Source organism: Sphaerulina musiva, assembly GCF_000320565.1.
Source record: "Sphaerulina musiva SO2202 unplaced genomic scaffold SEPMUscaffold_7, whole genome shotgun sequence".
Taxonomy (NCBI): domain Eukaryota; kingdom Fungi; phylum Ascomycota; class Dothideomycetes; order Mycosphaerellales; family Mycosphaerellaceae; genus Sphaerulina; species Sphaerulina musiva.
The window spans coordinates 1331238-1345152 of NW_016017389.1; the positions used below are offsets into that span (position 1 = coordinate 1331238).

Genomic DNA, 13915 nt, shown 5'->3' on the forward strand with positions numbered 1-13915 from the left:
ATTAATTACTAGATCTTAGTAATAATATATATATAAGTCTAAGATAGTAGTAGTATATAAGAGTACTTTCTAGTTAATATAAAGAGTATATAGAGATATATATTTAGATCGTCTAGTACAAACTCCTAGAATATAAGTAAACAAATATATAAATATATATACTAGAACTAGTACTAGGGTACAAAAAGTCTATAATAGTATAGTAATAGTATAGTAACAGTATAGTAACAGTATAGTAACAGTATAGTAACGATCCGGTATTATAACGGTATTGTAACGGTATAGTAATAGTATCTAGTATTTACTATTGTCGAGATAGTAAATAGTAGAGAACTATAATACAGAGTCGGTAAGTATAGAGTAAATAATAGTTTTTAGATAGCTCGATAGAAGTAGATACAAAGGAAGAAGAAAAAACATAACCTGCACTCGTAATTTAAACTATGCACTCGTTCCGTCTTGGGATGCGTTTTGAATGCTTAGTCAGGAGTGCGTAGAACCTCAGAACGAGTGCGAGTCAGCGCCGCACGCCGAGAACGTGTAGGTAACTCGTATGTACGTTCGTCGGAAAGTGACGAGTGACGCAGGAGGTACCACGCTAGCCCCAAACTTAATACTATATAAGCGAGCGCACAATGTCGATTTTCTATTCAAAAAGGTTCTTTTGCTCTCTGTAACACATTGGAATCATGTAAACCATCTCATTCTCGCAATGCCTCGATCCGAAGAGGCTGCCTCGTGGTATACCATGGTCTACAGAGCCGTGCAGCAGATTCCGCCTGGGTCTGTGACCTCTTATGGCCATATTGCGACATTATTGGGGTACCCGTGAGTTCTCGTAGGACAGCACACGATCTATGCGACAGGAGCTCAATCGACACGAACAGCGAACGACCACGGTATGAGGTACGCGCCCTCGATGCCGGACTGGCTTCCTGACTCTGTTCCAGCCAGGTCGGCATGTGCCTGAAATACCTGCCCTCCGCTACAGACCAGCCGGACGCTCGCTACAACTGCGATACGGTCCCTTGGCAGAGGGTGATCAATTCAAAAGGAAGCATCAGCCAACGGCAAGTCTTGCTCGTCATGGCGGGTTCCCTCTACAGAAGTGTGCAGCTGACAGAGCTCATCAAGAGGGACAAATGGGGCGGCTGATCAGGAAACCGCCTTACTGGCAGAAGGTGTGGAAGTCGGCCGTGGATCTCTAGGCGAACGAACTGTCGACTTTTCTAGCTATGGCTGGTTCCCAGAAATCCTACCCAGCGACGCCGATGACGAGCAACAACAACAACAAGAGAGCATGAACGCATGAACCGCGATCATCGTTCTTGAACGCCCTCGAATGCGCTGGTCCTGGCTGTCTGATCTCTACGAGGGGAGCGAGGGCGCTTGTATCGGAGGTCAGCAGACGCGGCGCTCCGTCGAATCAAGCCTTCACGTGTTCACGATACTGTCATGTGGAACATCATGGCGGTCCCTTCCGCTCTCGTCCCGATTTGGTACGAGGCACGGACGTCATCGCCACACCCACACAGCCTACAGCTGGTTCTGCGCGTCGGCGGCAACTTCATCATTCTCACGGGACACAGGCCTGGCATGCTTGCTGGCTGGCTGGCTGAATTTGCCCCGAGGCAGTCTCCGTATGCCAGTGAGCAAGCCACGTTCCTGAACCTCCACGGTCATGACGAAACGGACAGCGTGGTCGTAGATTGCCCGCGCGTCGCGGCTTGCTGCTTATCGCTGCTTTCCCCACATCCGGAATAGCCATACCTCCTATGACTGACCTGGATAAAGGCACCTGTCCTGCTTTGTTGTTGTTATAGGCCTGCTTACTCTGACTGTACAACACTGCTCTATTCACGTATTGAAAGTGCACCTTCACGACCGCTTCCCAAACGAAACAACCGTCAACTCCTCCAAGAACTGACACCGGCAACCACAAACAAGACAGATTCGAGCTTCCCGTCGCCTCGACTCATCGCGCCTCGTGACTCAGCTCAGCTCCACGAGTCACCTGCACGTTCGCAATCAGCGCTCCTGCTGTCTTTGACCAAGCTGTCACTTCTTTGTTTGTCTCTATTGACGAGAGGCCTGTCACCAGCTGCTGCTCTTCTTTCTCCGTACCAACAATCACCTACAACCCCCTCTCAATTCTAGCCTCCCCATCAGCGATATCACCACGGTGTCCATTCAGTTTCCCCCAGAAGCCCCAGCGATATCAAGGCTTACCACGCACACTCGAATCGTCACAGCCTTATTGCATCTGCAAAACGCAGAGACTCGCCATCATGTCCTCTGAGCAGACCCTCTCCAACGCTGACCTCCGCGCTACTGCTCAAGACTACAAGCGCGATGCATCTCACAAGCATAAGTGGGCTCTAGGCTCCACTGGAGGCCCGGGTCGTGCTGTTGAGAAGCCAAGACCTTATCGTCCTTCTGAGACGTGAGTCCTCTATCTCTGCCGGCATGACCAACCTCGGCTAATGAGCAGATAGCGAGTTCAGCTTCAAGCGACGTGAGAACAAGGGCGCGGTGGCCTCACTTGCTCACGGCGCCAAGGTGGCTCGCAAGCATGACATGCTCGAGGGTGCAGCCATTACGGACGACTCATCTGCCAGCAACTCCGACGAATACGACGAGACGCCTTCCCCACCTGTCGATGCCGGTGTCACCTACTCGTTCGATGCTGCCCGCTCGCCTAGCAAGGGTAGCCAGATCCTCAACGTGGCGCTCGCCAAGGCAGTCGAGAAGTTTGAGGAGCGTGAGACTGTCAAGTTGGTCAAGAGCGAGTATGAGATGCTGGATGCAGAGGGTGAAGCCATGGTCATGAGCCCAGACAAGCGCAAGAAGGGCAAGAAGTCCGACCTCGGTGGTCTTGTCATCCTTCGCAACGCCGATGAGGAGGAGTATGAATTCGTTTAAGGTCCGCAACTCCGGATAGACGGACGCATTTGCATGTACGATGAACGGCATGGGGACTGTATACGGGAGTTCATGGCAACGACCATTAGGCACACACACCCTCTCTCTCTCAGGATCGACACTTTCCTCAAACATCCTTGACGGCGCGAACCCGTCAATAGCATTAGGAGCGGAGCTTACTTGTTTTATCATCATACTTATCGGCATGGTCATGAGAAGGACAGCCAGAGCCTACCCTCTGGCCATGGCGTTCTTCGAGGACATGAACTGCGAAGATACCCTATTAGTGCGGCGTGAAGCTGCTTAGCTTTAGCGATGAATGCACGAACGTACGCGCTCTTGGTCAGTGGACCAGCAGCGTAATCACATATCACATTCCCCCTCGCCTATGTCCGGCTTATGTCCAACCTGAGCTAGGTTGTACCTAGGCATGTTGCTATCCATTTCCAGACTGACCTGCATTAGTCGGAATTCGTCTGCTTGTCACTGATTTACTTTGCACATATTGTTGGATCCGCTATGGCGGGCGCAAGCGCCCATGAGACTTGATGCCTGCCCCTTACGCGTGTGGTCGAACTGGGGGTGGCGGAGTACAGGCTCCTCGTATCCATGGATATATTGGTCTTGAGTCTATCTGGAGTCTAGTTTATCAACTTCGTCCCTTCCCTCGTTTCTTCTTTTTCTTGCCATCACTTCATGTTTTCTTCCAACTATATGTATTCGCTCTGTCATTCTACACTATCTTATTCTTGATTTGTTGTTCTTGCTGCTATACATGGACCATGTCGAATCATTGGCATCTCCATATGCTTGTCAGAGCGTCATAATCTAATAATGGCTTCTTCCATTATTTTCGCTCTGCCCGGCCATCGAGACGGTGCGGTGTCCTCTACTATAGCCTGGACTCTGTCAAGGTCAACCTGCCATCCAGTTCTCTGGGAGCGGGTGTTTGCCGCCATGCCAGCTGCCGGTTTGCCATGCGGTTGGAACACTCCAGGTTTGTCACGGTAGTTCTAAACCATGGGTTCTCATTGTTCTCCTGCGCCCTTGGTGTTAGAAAGTCTCTTTCACAACAGGTCTATCTATCATTGACGTCGTTTTTGTCATTTACATGCATGGAAAGATTGCTCATTCACCACCAGGAACTAGAAAAGATGGCAGCGTTGACCGGTGAAGAATGCAGCCCCACTCGTCATCCTCTCACCAGCCAGCTCGCACATGCGGCACGGGCGCGGCTCACATTCAGTAGCCAAGATCGAGATATCCATTTTTCGCCGCTCTGAGTGCCCCTTCGCATCATCCTCCCGCACTTTGTCCACATACACTGGCAACTGTTTGGGCAAATTATATTCCAGTGCCTCAGGCATAACGAGTGGGGATCGCTGAGGGACAACCTGTGGCCAATTGAGTCTACCTTAGTCACCACCGAGGTGGAGGCATCCATCCAAGGCACCGACCAGGACCAGCGAATGACATGGCTGAACGGACGCTGCTCGAGTCTGCGCTCGACTGTGATGATGCTCTTGAAAAATTACGATGTTTACGCGATGCCTTGCCTCGACACGCCACCAAGATCACCGCTATCCTCTCGGAGTTGTTCGCCGTCAGCGCAGCATTGCGAGAAATCCATAATGCCGAACATAGTTGGACCTACGGACCTTTTTTTTATCAAATCCACGACGACTTGGCTATTGTACGCAGAAGCCTCAGTTTTACTACTCAAGACATGTTCGACATGTTCTCGAGATCCCGGCAAGGGTTAGAGGAAACTGCGTGGAAAGATCTGGAAAATTATTTCGTACATCAAGAGGGATCAGGACTACATGAGCGTCTGGAATACTATCGAGACTTTCTTGACGCGCAGAACGATATCCTGGGGGGACATGAAGTTTCAGACCTTGGCAGAATTCGCAGGGATGTCAATCGTGTGCTTGCGGCACAGCAAAGATCCAGAAATCAGACCATCGATTCCAGGCTGGCGGGATTATCAGGTACGATCTGCGCTGTAACGTCAGTATTGAGCTGACATGTGTACAGGATCGAGTACTCCCAGACCCAGAAGACGATCGAGCCGGGGTCCTCGTCCGAAACCACCAAGCAATTCGACTATACCGTCAGAAGATCTCCGTTGGGAACGACCACCCAATACTTATGCACCGGATCCTCCATTTGCAGCTCGGCCACAATCGCCTTTTGTGTCACCACTCTATAGCACCTTCACCTCGGACTCCTCACAGACAATGTCAAGCCACACGTCTTACTCGAGCGATCCATATTTCTCGACCCAACCAGGTCTGCCACTCCATTGGGCTGAGGATGTATTCGATGGTAGCTATTCCACTACGCGATACAGACTTGAATGTCAATCAATCGAAGACTCCACATGTTCTGGCGAGCTGGCCTTAGATGCGCTAGAGGCTATAGCCACTACCGGCTTTCAACGTGCCGTGCAGATGCCCTTTGACGAGAACCGTCTATGTGTGCAACTGTACTACCGTCCCGAAGATTACCGAGCCATCATACTAATCATCGCCCACGATGCGTATGGCCAGCCACTTTACCACTCCGAATGTTTAGCCAAGCTCAAGATCCTCCGAGAAGGCTCCGTACTAATCCTCTGCCGCGTCCTCTATGGCACCGAAAGACACATCGTCTGGGCACGTCTCAACTTCATCCTCCACGAAAGAATGGTGCTATTCTACAACACATTCATCGCCATGAAACACCAAGACCGAGGCGGCATCGCACATGGCATCTTAATCGAAAACTACGCGCTCGAAAAATGCGACCATGGCGAAACGTTAATCTTTACAGGTGAAATCCGACACCACGACATGCGCCACCTCCTTCGCCTGGTCCGAGACAGTGCTTCCAAAGTCGTCCGCTTGGAAGCTTCTCCGCTCCGAGGCCAGAAGAAAACTGTCCCCATCTGGACCGCTTTCGTGACCCGATATGCTTATGATCCGGATTGGCCCGAGTATCAAGGAAATGGAAACGTGGTGCTTGCGAAGCTGAAAACTTCGATTTTTATTGATGGATATGAACCCCCTGTGGATAGGAGAGGGAATGCGATTTTACCTTTTGCTTCGGATCGAGGTGCGTTTCATCTACTTCTCCCCTGATGAGATAGAGAGAGAGGGATTCATTCCTTCCTTCGTTTCCATGCTGACTTGTTCTTTTTTTTGGACAGATGCCAGAAAATTCATGCAAGAATGGGCTGGTTTGTGTCGCAGATATGGCCGCTGAAATGTTTTTGGTTTTTTTTCCCCGACGGAAGAATATACCCCCCTATATTACCTAGCGGTGGTGGTGTTTGTTTTGGTATACCCGAGTTTTGCTTTGCTTATGAGACGCAGAAGAAGAAGAAGTGTTGTTGCTTGTAGCAAGCTGCAGCGCGAAAAGTTGATGTTGATGTTGATGTTGATGATGATGATGATGATAACGTACCTTACACACAAAAGCTCCTCCCCCCTCAAAATCAAAATAAGGTAATGATGTGCTACCTATGATATGGATATGGATATGGATATGGATACCTTATGAATGAATGAATGAATGAATGAAATCCAGGACATGAAGTGACGAAGATGCGAGTCTCTCTCTCTACTCAGATACTCTTTTCAACAGAACTGAAGAAGCGAAAGAGAAAGAAAAGGAAAGAAGTTTGAAATGCTGCAACTGGTCGTCATTCAATTACTCGCCTACTACATGTATTTTGAACACGCGTGCTTATCCGTCCACATGATTTTGAATCCTTCGACGAACGAGACTTAGTAGGTAGGTAGGTAGGTAAGATACCTTACAATTGCCCCGTCTACCCTACTTTGCATAGCCTACCTATTTTGAATACTCGACTTCAAGGATTCAGGCAAGAAAGAAAGGCGAAACTTTTCAATCATACTCGTCGCCAGAGCCATCATAAGCTTCGTCATAAATCGCACCAAACTCATCATCTCCTTGCGCAGCCAAGTTCAACAAGGTCTGTTCGTCGTCCTCCTCGAACTCATCATCTTCTTCTTCTCCTCCGACGTCTGCGGTGGGGCCTTCCTCGTCCATGTTTAGCCAAGTCGCGGGTTGAACGTATCGTGCAGGGTTCTCGTGCGCGACAATTTCATCCGTTGGTGAAGCTGCTGCCACCGCCGCCGCCGCCGCCGCCGCCGCCTCTTCATCATCATCATCATCATGAGTTTCCGTGGGCGCAGCAGATGCTGCTCGGGTGACGGGGCTTTGGGCGCCGCTGCTGTCGCCTGGTGTGGCAGAGCTGGCGCGCGAAGGAGTTTCTCGTCCGTAGATACGCTGCAGGGCAGAGAAGTCTACATGTTGAGATTTCATGGGTGCACGCTTCTCCAGCATGGCTTTGACGCCGTCGGCAGGCGTCTCGATCGGGGTCGAGCTTTCAGTTAGAACCGAACCGTCTCCCAGTGTGCCGCGTTTTTTGCCGCGGCCTTTATGCCCTTTACCATCTTTTCTCTTTTTGCTTCCATTGGCTCCTTCCACTTTTGCGAGGAGTTCCTTCTCGGCTTGTTTGCGCAGCCAATCTTCATTATGCGCTACCCAGATCTGCTCCTTGATCTTCATCTCCGTTGCGGAAAGTATGCAATTATTGACCTCGGGATCGTTCTCGAATTCCGCCTCGAGCTCGGCAGCGGTGAGTATCACACCAGGGGTCCAATCCGGGGCTTGGCCAAAGTAATCCACGCCACGAGCAAGCCGCTCTTGTCTTCCCTTCTCCGTGTCAAACTTCTCTTGAGCTTCGGCCATCGCCGCTGCTCGCATTCGCTCTGCCTCTATGCGCTCTGCCTCCTTGAGTTTCTCTACTTCACTTTGCACTTCTTGAACTTCGCGAGCCTGGAGAGCCTCCTCGATCTGGGTTTCGAGATAATCTTCTTCTGCCAATTCCTCTTGCGAGATCTCGATTTCCGGTGCCTGGAGCGGGTCCTTCTTTGGTCGACCACGCCCACGCTTTACTGGAGCAGCCGTTTCCTCGGGGGGCACCTCCCTGCCTGTCCTTCGTACTGGTATTTCAGGGATGGCAAAACCATCCGCATCGACGCGACGGGATTGTTGGGTTTGCGATTCAGGTGGATCAGAGCCCTCAAGACGTGGACGCTTTGGAGAGCCAGCTTCACCAGCAGTCTCGGGTTCGGGTGTTGCTGACGAGCTTACTACATTTGCGTTCCGTTTCCGCTTGGCACTATGCTGTGCAGTTGTTACGAGCGAAGCATCACCTTCTTGGGCAGGCGGCGAGGTTTCTTGTGGGCTGTCGTTGACTGCAGCGTCACTCTGCTGTGCATTATCCGTCCCTTGCGACGCAGGAACTGCCATAGGGGCCACATCTGGCACGTGCTGAACCCCCGGCACCGGCTCCGTCGGCCCTGGCGTGCCCGGCTCAATGGAAGAGAGCCTCGATGAGGTTTCACTCATATCATCTGGGATAACGATATCCGCCGCAGAGGGCGATCGCATCTGTGAAGCACGCAACTCCAGCATTTCCATGTGTGCCTTTCGGCGAGCCTTGGCTCGGGCAAACTTCTGAGCATTGTAGTCACCATTGTGGAAAGAAGGAGGGTCGTGCTGGTGCACGATTTTGTTGGCATATTTTCGAAAGTTATCCACTGACAAGCCAGAAGCCTTGGTGCGCCTGAACTCTTCAACGCGTTTGGCGATTGTGACATCTGCCACTTTGGAGACGAACACGACTTCGCGCACCGTGCGTTGGAAATTGTTCATGCGAGCAGCTAAAATGATACAAGCCCCACAAAGGCCTGCTGGGTGACGACCAGACACTATCCAGTCGCGGTTCATTCTCCGAATGATCTTGAGTGCATCCGCTGCGACATCTTTCGTCTTCTCTGCAAATTGTAGCTTGTCGCAGTACTTATAGATGAGCGGCTCCAATTCGACCATATGTTGCGTGCCCACGTTCTCGTCGGCCAGGTACAATTCTCGACACATGTCTTTATAGACTTCCCCGAGTCTGAACACGTTGATTTGTAGAAGCTCGGCGATATCCATAAGGAGAACCTTATTATCCTTCCGGCGTCGACAAGCTGCATAGAGGCAGGCAGCAACAACTTCGTCCGTTCTCCGACCAGCGGAGAAGTTGATATTGGCCGCGAGCACCCATATCTGTTCCGCTTGCACCTGGACCTGGGGAAGGATGCCGAGTTTGGGACATAGCTGTTCGAGGGCCTTTCGTCCGGCATTCTGTACATCAGCCAAGGAGTTGCGTTCGCCGCCTCCCACTTTGCGATATGCACCTGATCCCAGAGTTTTGGCGTGGCGAGAGTTGTCATTGACGGTGCCACCTTGGACAGTCGCTCGGCCACCAGCATTTTCTTCAAAGGTAATTTCCGCAACGATGTTGTTCTCGGCGATTTCGGTATAACAATCGAGACAGACGACTTTGCCGTCGTCTTCGCTGAATCTAGTACTGCCGCATTCCTTGTTCGGACATGTCTTGGTGGCTGGAGCTTGCTTTGCTGGAGCACGCTTCCTGGGCGGCAATGCCTTGAGTCCTCCTATGCGGCCATGCCGGACTCGTGGCACAGGCCCCGGCATGGTGATGAATCAGCAAGAATAGCATGAGCTGCACCAGATCGGACGGCCAATAACCACGGCTGCAGGCGGGCCAGTTGGAATATTTTAGTATGTGTGTGTGTGTATGCACACGCCTTGCAAAAGCCGTCTTCTTGCGGGATCGTGGTTCCTCCGAGCGCTCTCCTGGTGAAAATGCCTGATCCGGTAATGGGTGTGGTGAGTGGTGAGGCACTGAGTGGTGACGAGAAAGCCTCAGTGAGTGTGGCAGGAGAAACAGAGAAAGTTGCGTGACTCAACCAGGCGCGTTGGCGTTGTGGTGAGTGTTGAGTGTGTGGTCAAGTGGTGTGGTTGGAAACCTCAATTTGCTGGAATGGCATGCACGTGCCGCACGCGGGGTCTGCCAAGGCCTTATTCAGCCCTATGGTCTCGAGGTTCGATCCTGACCGAGCGAGGCATTATTTTTTTTTTATCTTTTTTCATTTCTAGCCATCTAATGTCTACTACACTACCACCTACCAGGCCATGGGCGCTGCCCATGCTGTGATATCAGGTTTTAGACAGGTCAAGGCTGCTTCTTTGTGTCCAAAATTGAGCCCAGGGAGAACTAGCCTCTCTCCGCTCCGCTCCGCTCCGCCCCGTTTTCACCATTTGTGCCTAGTTTTTACTTCATCTGTCGCTGGTATTGTTCTCGCCTCTCTTTCGCAGCTCGGCGAGTTTCAAAGTTCAGTAGTAGGAGGGAGAGGATATCATAGAGTGGAGTGGTATCGGAGACATTATGGGTACCAGTGATGGTACGGACGTCATTTTCCGAGCTCCGACAGAAAAGAGGCCGCAGAGCGAGGGCAGCTCCGTGAGTTGACGCGGTTAAGACAATCTTATCGCGGATTTTCTTAGGTAGAAATTTGGTTCGCGCTTTGCGACGCCAGGCTGGGGGTCCGCAACGCTTACGAAGAGTCATCCGGCAGAACCAGCAAGCAACCAGCAATCAGCAACAGACAAATATTTGTTCCCGTACATACTATTTCTTCGCGCCCTCTTCCTGCCATCTGCCACCTTCTTCCAATCACGTCCTTGTCAATTGCTGCGATATTACTGTCTCTCTGCCATTGGAAAGCACACTTTCGAATTACCTACCTACCTTACCTTACCTGACCTACCACACCCCGCCAGTCCCCTCTTTGTCACCTTTTCGCGCAGCTGAATTATTTCCTTGTCACAAACATCCTCACTTCACTCTTTCACCCAGCCCCACCCACACACACGCACGCACAATGGCAGCGGCAGAAGCGCGAACGGACGATGCTCGCGGTATGTCACGCCTGTCAAACATCGGGAGCTGCATCTGTCAATGGCATCGCTAACGCTTTTCCCGACAGTCTTGGGCTACGACCCTCTCATTCCACCACAACTTCTCGAAGCTGAAGTTCCCGCCCCTCCCCTCTCTCTCGACACAGTCCGTCGCGGTCGCCAAGAAGCCGTCGAGATTATCCACCAGCGCGATGATCGACTCCTCGTCATGGTCGGTCCATGTTCTCTCCACGACCCAGCAACGGCAGTAGAGTACTGCGCAAGATTGGTGAAACTGGCCGACAAGCTAAAGGACGATCTCTGCATTATTATGCGAGCATACCTCGAGAAGCCACGCACCACCGTGGGCTGGAAGGGTCTGATCAACGACCCCGATATTGACGAGAGCTACCAGATCAACAAGGGACTTCGCATCAGTAGAAAGTTGTTCTGCGATTTGACTGGGCAAGGCATGCCCATCGCTTCCGAGATGCTGGATACCATTTCTCCTCAGTTCCTAGCAGATCTCATCTCCTTGGGTGCAATTGGAGCCAGGACGACTGAATCTCAGCTGCACCGAGAACTGGCTTCTGGTTTGTCCTTCCCTATGGGTTTCAAGAACGGCACAGATGGGAGCTTGACTGTTGCCGTGGACGCTATTGGCGCTGCGGCCGCAAAGCATCACTTCCTGGGTGTGACCAAGCAGGGCCTGGCAGCCATCACCAAGACTGCTGGCAACCCAGACTGCTTCGTGATTCTGAGAGGTGGTACCAAGGGCACAAATTTCGATCGTGAGAGCGTCAAGGCCACCAGAGAGGCATTGAGGAAGAAGGGACTGCCAGAAGTCATGATGATTGACTGCTCGCATGGTGAGTCTGTCGGCATTTGCGCTTTTCCAAGCGTCTGCTAACCCCCACACTAGGCAATTCTCTCAAAGATCACAAGAACCAGCCCAAGGTCGCGCAGACTATCGGTGACCAGCTTCGCGAGGGCGAGACGGGCATCGTCGCTGTCATGATCGAATCACACATCAACGAGGGCAAGCAGAATGCGGGCACTGCAGGTCTGTCGTCACTCAAGCCGGGTGTCTCAATCACAGACGCCTGCATTCACTGGGATGACACGGTCGCCGTGCTCGAACAGCTCGCAGATGGCGTTCGGACGAGACGTCAAGTAGTCAAGAGCAAGGCCAATGGCGTCAATGGTGTGCACTAGGAGCATCTCTAGGAAGGGATCACCGTTGCCCATGAAGACCTTGCGGTATTTCACCCAGGACCGACCATTTACACCATCTCCGCCAAAGTCGTGGTTAGCGTCCTCTTGAGAAACTGGGGAGAGCCGACCAACGCGCTCATGCACACGGGCATGTGTTGGGGCAACAGAAAGGCAGAAAGAGATTCCTGGCAATAAATGAGCTCGGCGGCTGCTGCGCGATGCGAAAAAATTATTTCCATGTGGTTCAACCACAAAGGCATTATTATTATTATGATACCATCTTCTCGACGCGTGGCATGCATTGGGTGTCCTGGGCGTAATGACCACACCTACGATTTTCACCTTCTCCCTCTTTCTGCGTTTTCCCAATCACTGGCCAACATCTCTTGCCCTAGTCGTCCAGACCGGCCAGCGTCGTGCGCGGTGACCGTACCTCATGCTTCTCATAGCTCATCCACTTCGTCCTTTGACCTCATGCCATCCATTGTGCTCGTGCCTGAGCTGGGATGTAAAAAGGGCGCCGCTTCCAGCTCCGTCTTGTCCCAAGCTTTGTCCTTCTTCCAACTCATAATAGACTGTTGTTGCTGTCTCTCACACCGGCAAATCCTTATGCCTCCTATCATCAGCTCCCGCTTTATCCCCAGCCACATTCAACGCCTTTGCAATATAAGGTCCCACGACAGGAACATTATACGCAAAACCCGCCATGGTCTTGAAAAACTCTCCAAACAGTATAAACATCCTAGAAGTTTCACCCGCAAGAATCAGCACTCTTACTCTCCATAATCCATATCATCCTTTTCTCTTCCCCCTCTTCTATTTTCCCCTTTTCCCTTTCACACTATCCATTCATCCCATCCCATCCCATCCCTCCCCTCCCACCCCCTCCATAAAAAAAATTAACAAAACTCACCCATAACACTGCACCACAAACCCCACAAACGGCCACCTCATCAAAATGAGCAGTATCCCCGACCAAAACCCCAATGTGCCTTTCCATTTCTGTCTGCGAGCGAAAAAAGTAAACGTCCGAGCCGGGCCGAGGAGGAGTGTGATGCCGATTAGGAAGAGAATGTCTCCCATTGCGAGTAGGGCGCGGTCAAAGAGGAGGATGAGGCCGAAGAGGAGGAAGAAGCCGCCTTTTTTTGAAGAGAGAGGAGATTAGAGATGGGGTTGGGAGAGTGAGGAGGGAATGGGAGGAGGCTTTGGGTGAAAGGGTTTGATTTGGGGGGATTTGTGGGGTTTTTTTTGGAGGAGGGGGAGCGTACCTACCGCCTGTGCAGAATGCTACGCCGATTTCTGGAGGGAGAGGGTTAGTATATTATACATGCTGTGGCAGTAGAAGTATGGGTAGGTAGAAGTAGAAGTAGAAGTCGTGGTGGTGTTTGGTGGTGTAGGAAGGATGGACGGATGGTTTAGACGAACTTTGGCTATCGGAGAGCCAGTAAGTAGGCATGTTGGCGGGTTGTCGTTGCGTGATGTCGGTGTTCGAGAAGTCAGTTTGTTGTATACCTCATGTATGTAGTGTTGTTGATCGCAAAAAAGAGTAAAGACAACGCGAGAGGGACCGCTCCTTTTTCGTGGCTACCTATCCTAATTGAAGACGTGTCGTTCTAGTGCCGAGATTTCGCCGAGAAGAGGGTGCTTGCCTTGCCTACCTGGGCTAATGAGGTATACTAGTGTGACTTCACTTCACTTTGTGCCATTTCGTTTGCGAGAAGAGGGGTGAACCACAAAGACGTTGTACCTACATACTTCTGAGGTGTGTGATGTCGGCATTCAAGCTCGTTGTCGAGCGAAACGTGTACTATGGCGACATGGATTGTTGTTGTCTCGTGTTTGTTTTGCAAAACTCTACTGCTTCTACTTCTTCGATAGCAGACTGTAGGAGCAAATACATGGGCACTTTAGTACCTCAAGTAAGACCTCTTGCTACTGCTCTGGTAGCGTA

The 13915-nt window shown here is 51.4% G+C and overlaps 6 protein-coding genes across 6 annotated transcripts; 4 read left to right on the plus strand and 2 right to left on the minus strand.

The window, feature by feature from the left end:
• The first annotated feature begins 637 nt into the window (after positions 1-637).
• SEPMUDRAFT_150348 (uncharacterized protein) lies at positions 638-3290 on the plus strand. Its single transcript, XM_016906113.1, has 2 exons — positions 638-2443; positions 2496-3290. Exons 1-2 carry the CDS (start codon positions 2289-2291, stop codon positions 2920-2922), a joined length of 582 nt encoding a protein of 193 aa, XP_016759532.1. The 5' UTR covers positions 638-2288; the 3' UTR covers positions 2923-3290.
• Positions 713-1312, plus strand: SEPMUDRAFT_142868 (MGMT family protein; the record flags this gene model as incomplete). Its single annotated transcript, XM_016903018.1, has 3 exons — positions 713-828; positions 951-1070; positions 1135-1312. The coding sequence occupies 3 exons, from the start codon at positions 713-715 to the stop codon at positions 1310-1312; spliced, it is 414 nt and encodes a 137-aa protein (XP_016759533.1).
• A 245-nt stretch (positions 3291-3535) lies between the features above and the next one.
• Positions 3536-6492, plus strand: SEPMUDRAFT_150356 (uncharacterized protein). The gene is made up of 3 exons (XM_016906114.1): positions 3536-4913; positions 4960-6018; positions 6113-6492. The coding sequence occupies exons 1-3, from the start codon at positions 4397-4399 to the stop codon at positions 6166-6168; spliced, it is 1632 nt and encodes a 543-aa protein (XP_016759534.1). The 5' UTR covers positions 3536-4396; the 3' UTR covers positions 6169-6492.
• Positions 6493-6661: 169 nt separating this feature from the next.
• Positions 6662-9593, minus strand: SEPMUDRAFT_150357 (uncharacterized protein). Its single transcript, XM_016906115.1, has one exon. It carries the CDS (start codon positions 9481-9483, stop codon positions 6814-6816), a length of 2670 nt encoding a protein of 889 aa, XP_016759535.1. The 5' UTR covers positions 9484-9593; the 3' UTR covers positions 6662-6813.
• An 892-nt stretch (positions 9594-10485) lies between these two features.
• SEPMUDRAFT_126965 (phospho-2-dehydro-3-deoxyheptonate aldolase) lies at positions 10486-13487 on the plus strand. Its single transcript, XM_016902113.1, has 6 exons — positions 10486-10770; positions 10839-11618; positions 11672-12706; positions 12878-13103; positions 13237-13263; positions 13390-13487. Exons 1-3 carry the CDS (start codon positions 10734-10736, stop codon positions 11962-11964), a joined length of 1110 nt encoding a protein of 369 aa, XP_016759536.1. The 5' UTR covers positions 10486-10733; the 3' UTR covers positions 11965-12706; positions 12878-13103; positions 13237-13263; positions 13390-13487.
• Positions 10487-13487, minus strand: SEPMUDRAFT_88974 (Got1 family protein). The gene is made up of 6 exons (XM_016910489.1): positions 13390-13487; positions 13237-13263; positions 12878-13103; positions 11672-12706; positions 10839-11618; positions 10487-10770 (listed from the first exon to the last, which is right to left on the minus strand). Exons 1-4 carry the CDS (start codon positions 13418-13420, stop codon positions 12556-12558), a joined length of 435 nt encoding a protein of 144 aa, XP_016759537.1. The 5' UTR covers positions 13421-13487; the 3' UTR covers positions 10487-10770; positions 10839-11618; positions 11672-12555.
• Positions 13488-13915: the final 428 nt, after the last annotated feature.

Bases quoted from the DNA above. Each gene is read 5' to 3' on its own strand.
- SEPMUDRAFT_150348 (XM_016906113.1), top strand. From the start codon at position 2,289: ATGTCCTCTGAGCAGACCCTCTCCAACGCTGACCTCCGCGCTACTGCT. The intron at 2,444-2,495 runs GTGAGTCCTCTA...ATGAGCAGATAG, and splicing joins CCTTATCGTCCTTCTGAGAC to CGAGTTCAGCTTCAAGCGAC.
- SEPMUDRAFT_150356 (XM_016906114.1), top strand. From the start codon at position 4,397: ATGGCTGAACGGACGCTGCTCGAGTCTGCGCTCGACTGTGATGATGCT. The intron at 4,914-4,959 runs GTACGATCTGCG...ACATGTGTACAG, and splicing joins CAGGCTGGCGGGATTATCAG to GATCGAGTACTCCCAGACCC. The intron at 6,019-6,112 runs GTGCGTTTCATC...TTTTTTGGACAG, and splicing joins ACCTTTTGCTTCGGATCGAG to ATGCCAGAAAATTCATGCAA.
- SEPMUDRAFT_88974 (XM_016910489.1), bottom strand. From the start codon at position 13,420: ATGCCTACTTACTGGCTCTCCGATAGCCAAA. The intron at 13,264-13,389 runs GTTCGTCTAAAC...CTCTCCCTCCAG, and splicing joins CTGGCTCTCCGATAGCCAAA to AAATCGGCGTAGCATTCTGC. The intron at 13,104-13,236 runs GTAGGTACGCTC...CTTCAAAAAAAG, and splicing joins CGTAGCATTCTGCACAGGCG to GCGGCTTCTTCCTCCTCTTC.
- SEPMUDRAFT_150357 (XM_016906115.1), bottom strand. From the start codon at position 9,483: ATGCCGGGGCCTGTGCCACGAGTCCGGCATGGCCGCATAGGAGGACTC.
- SEPMUDRAFT_126965 (XM_016902113.1), top strand. From the start codon at position 10,734: ATGGCAGCGGCAGAAGCGCGAACGGACGATGCTCGCG. The intron at 10,771-10,838 runs GTATGTCACGCC...TTTTCCCGACAG, and splicing joins GCGAACGGACGATGCTCGCG to TCTTGGGCTACGACCCTCTC. The intron at 11,619-11,671 runs GTGAGTCTGTCG...CCCCCACACTAG, and splicing joins GATGATTGACTGCTCGCATG to GCAATTCTCTCAAAGATCAC.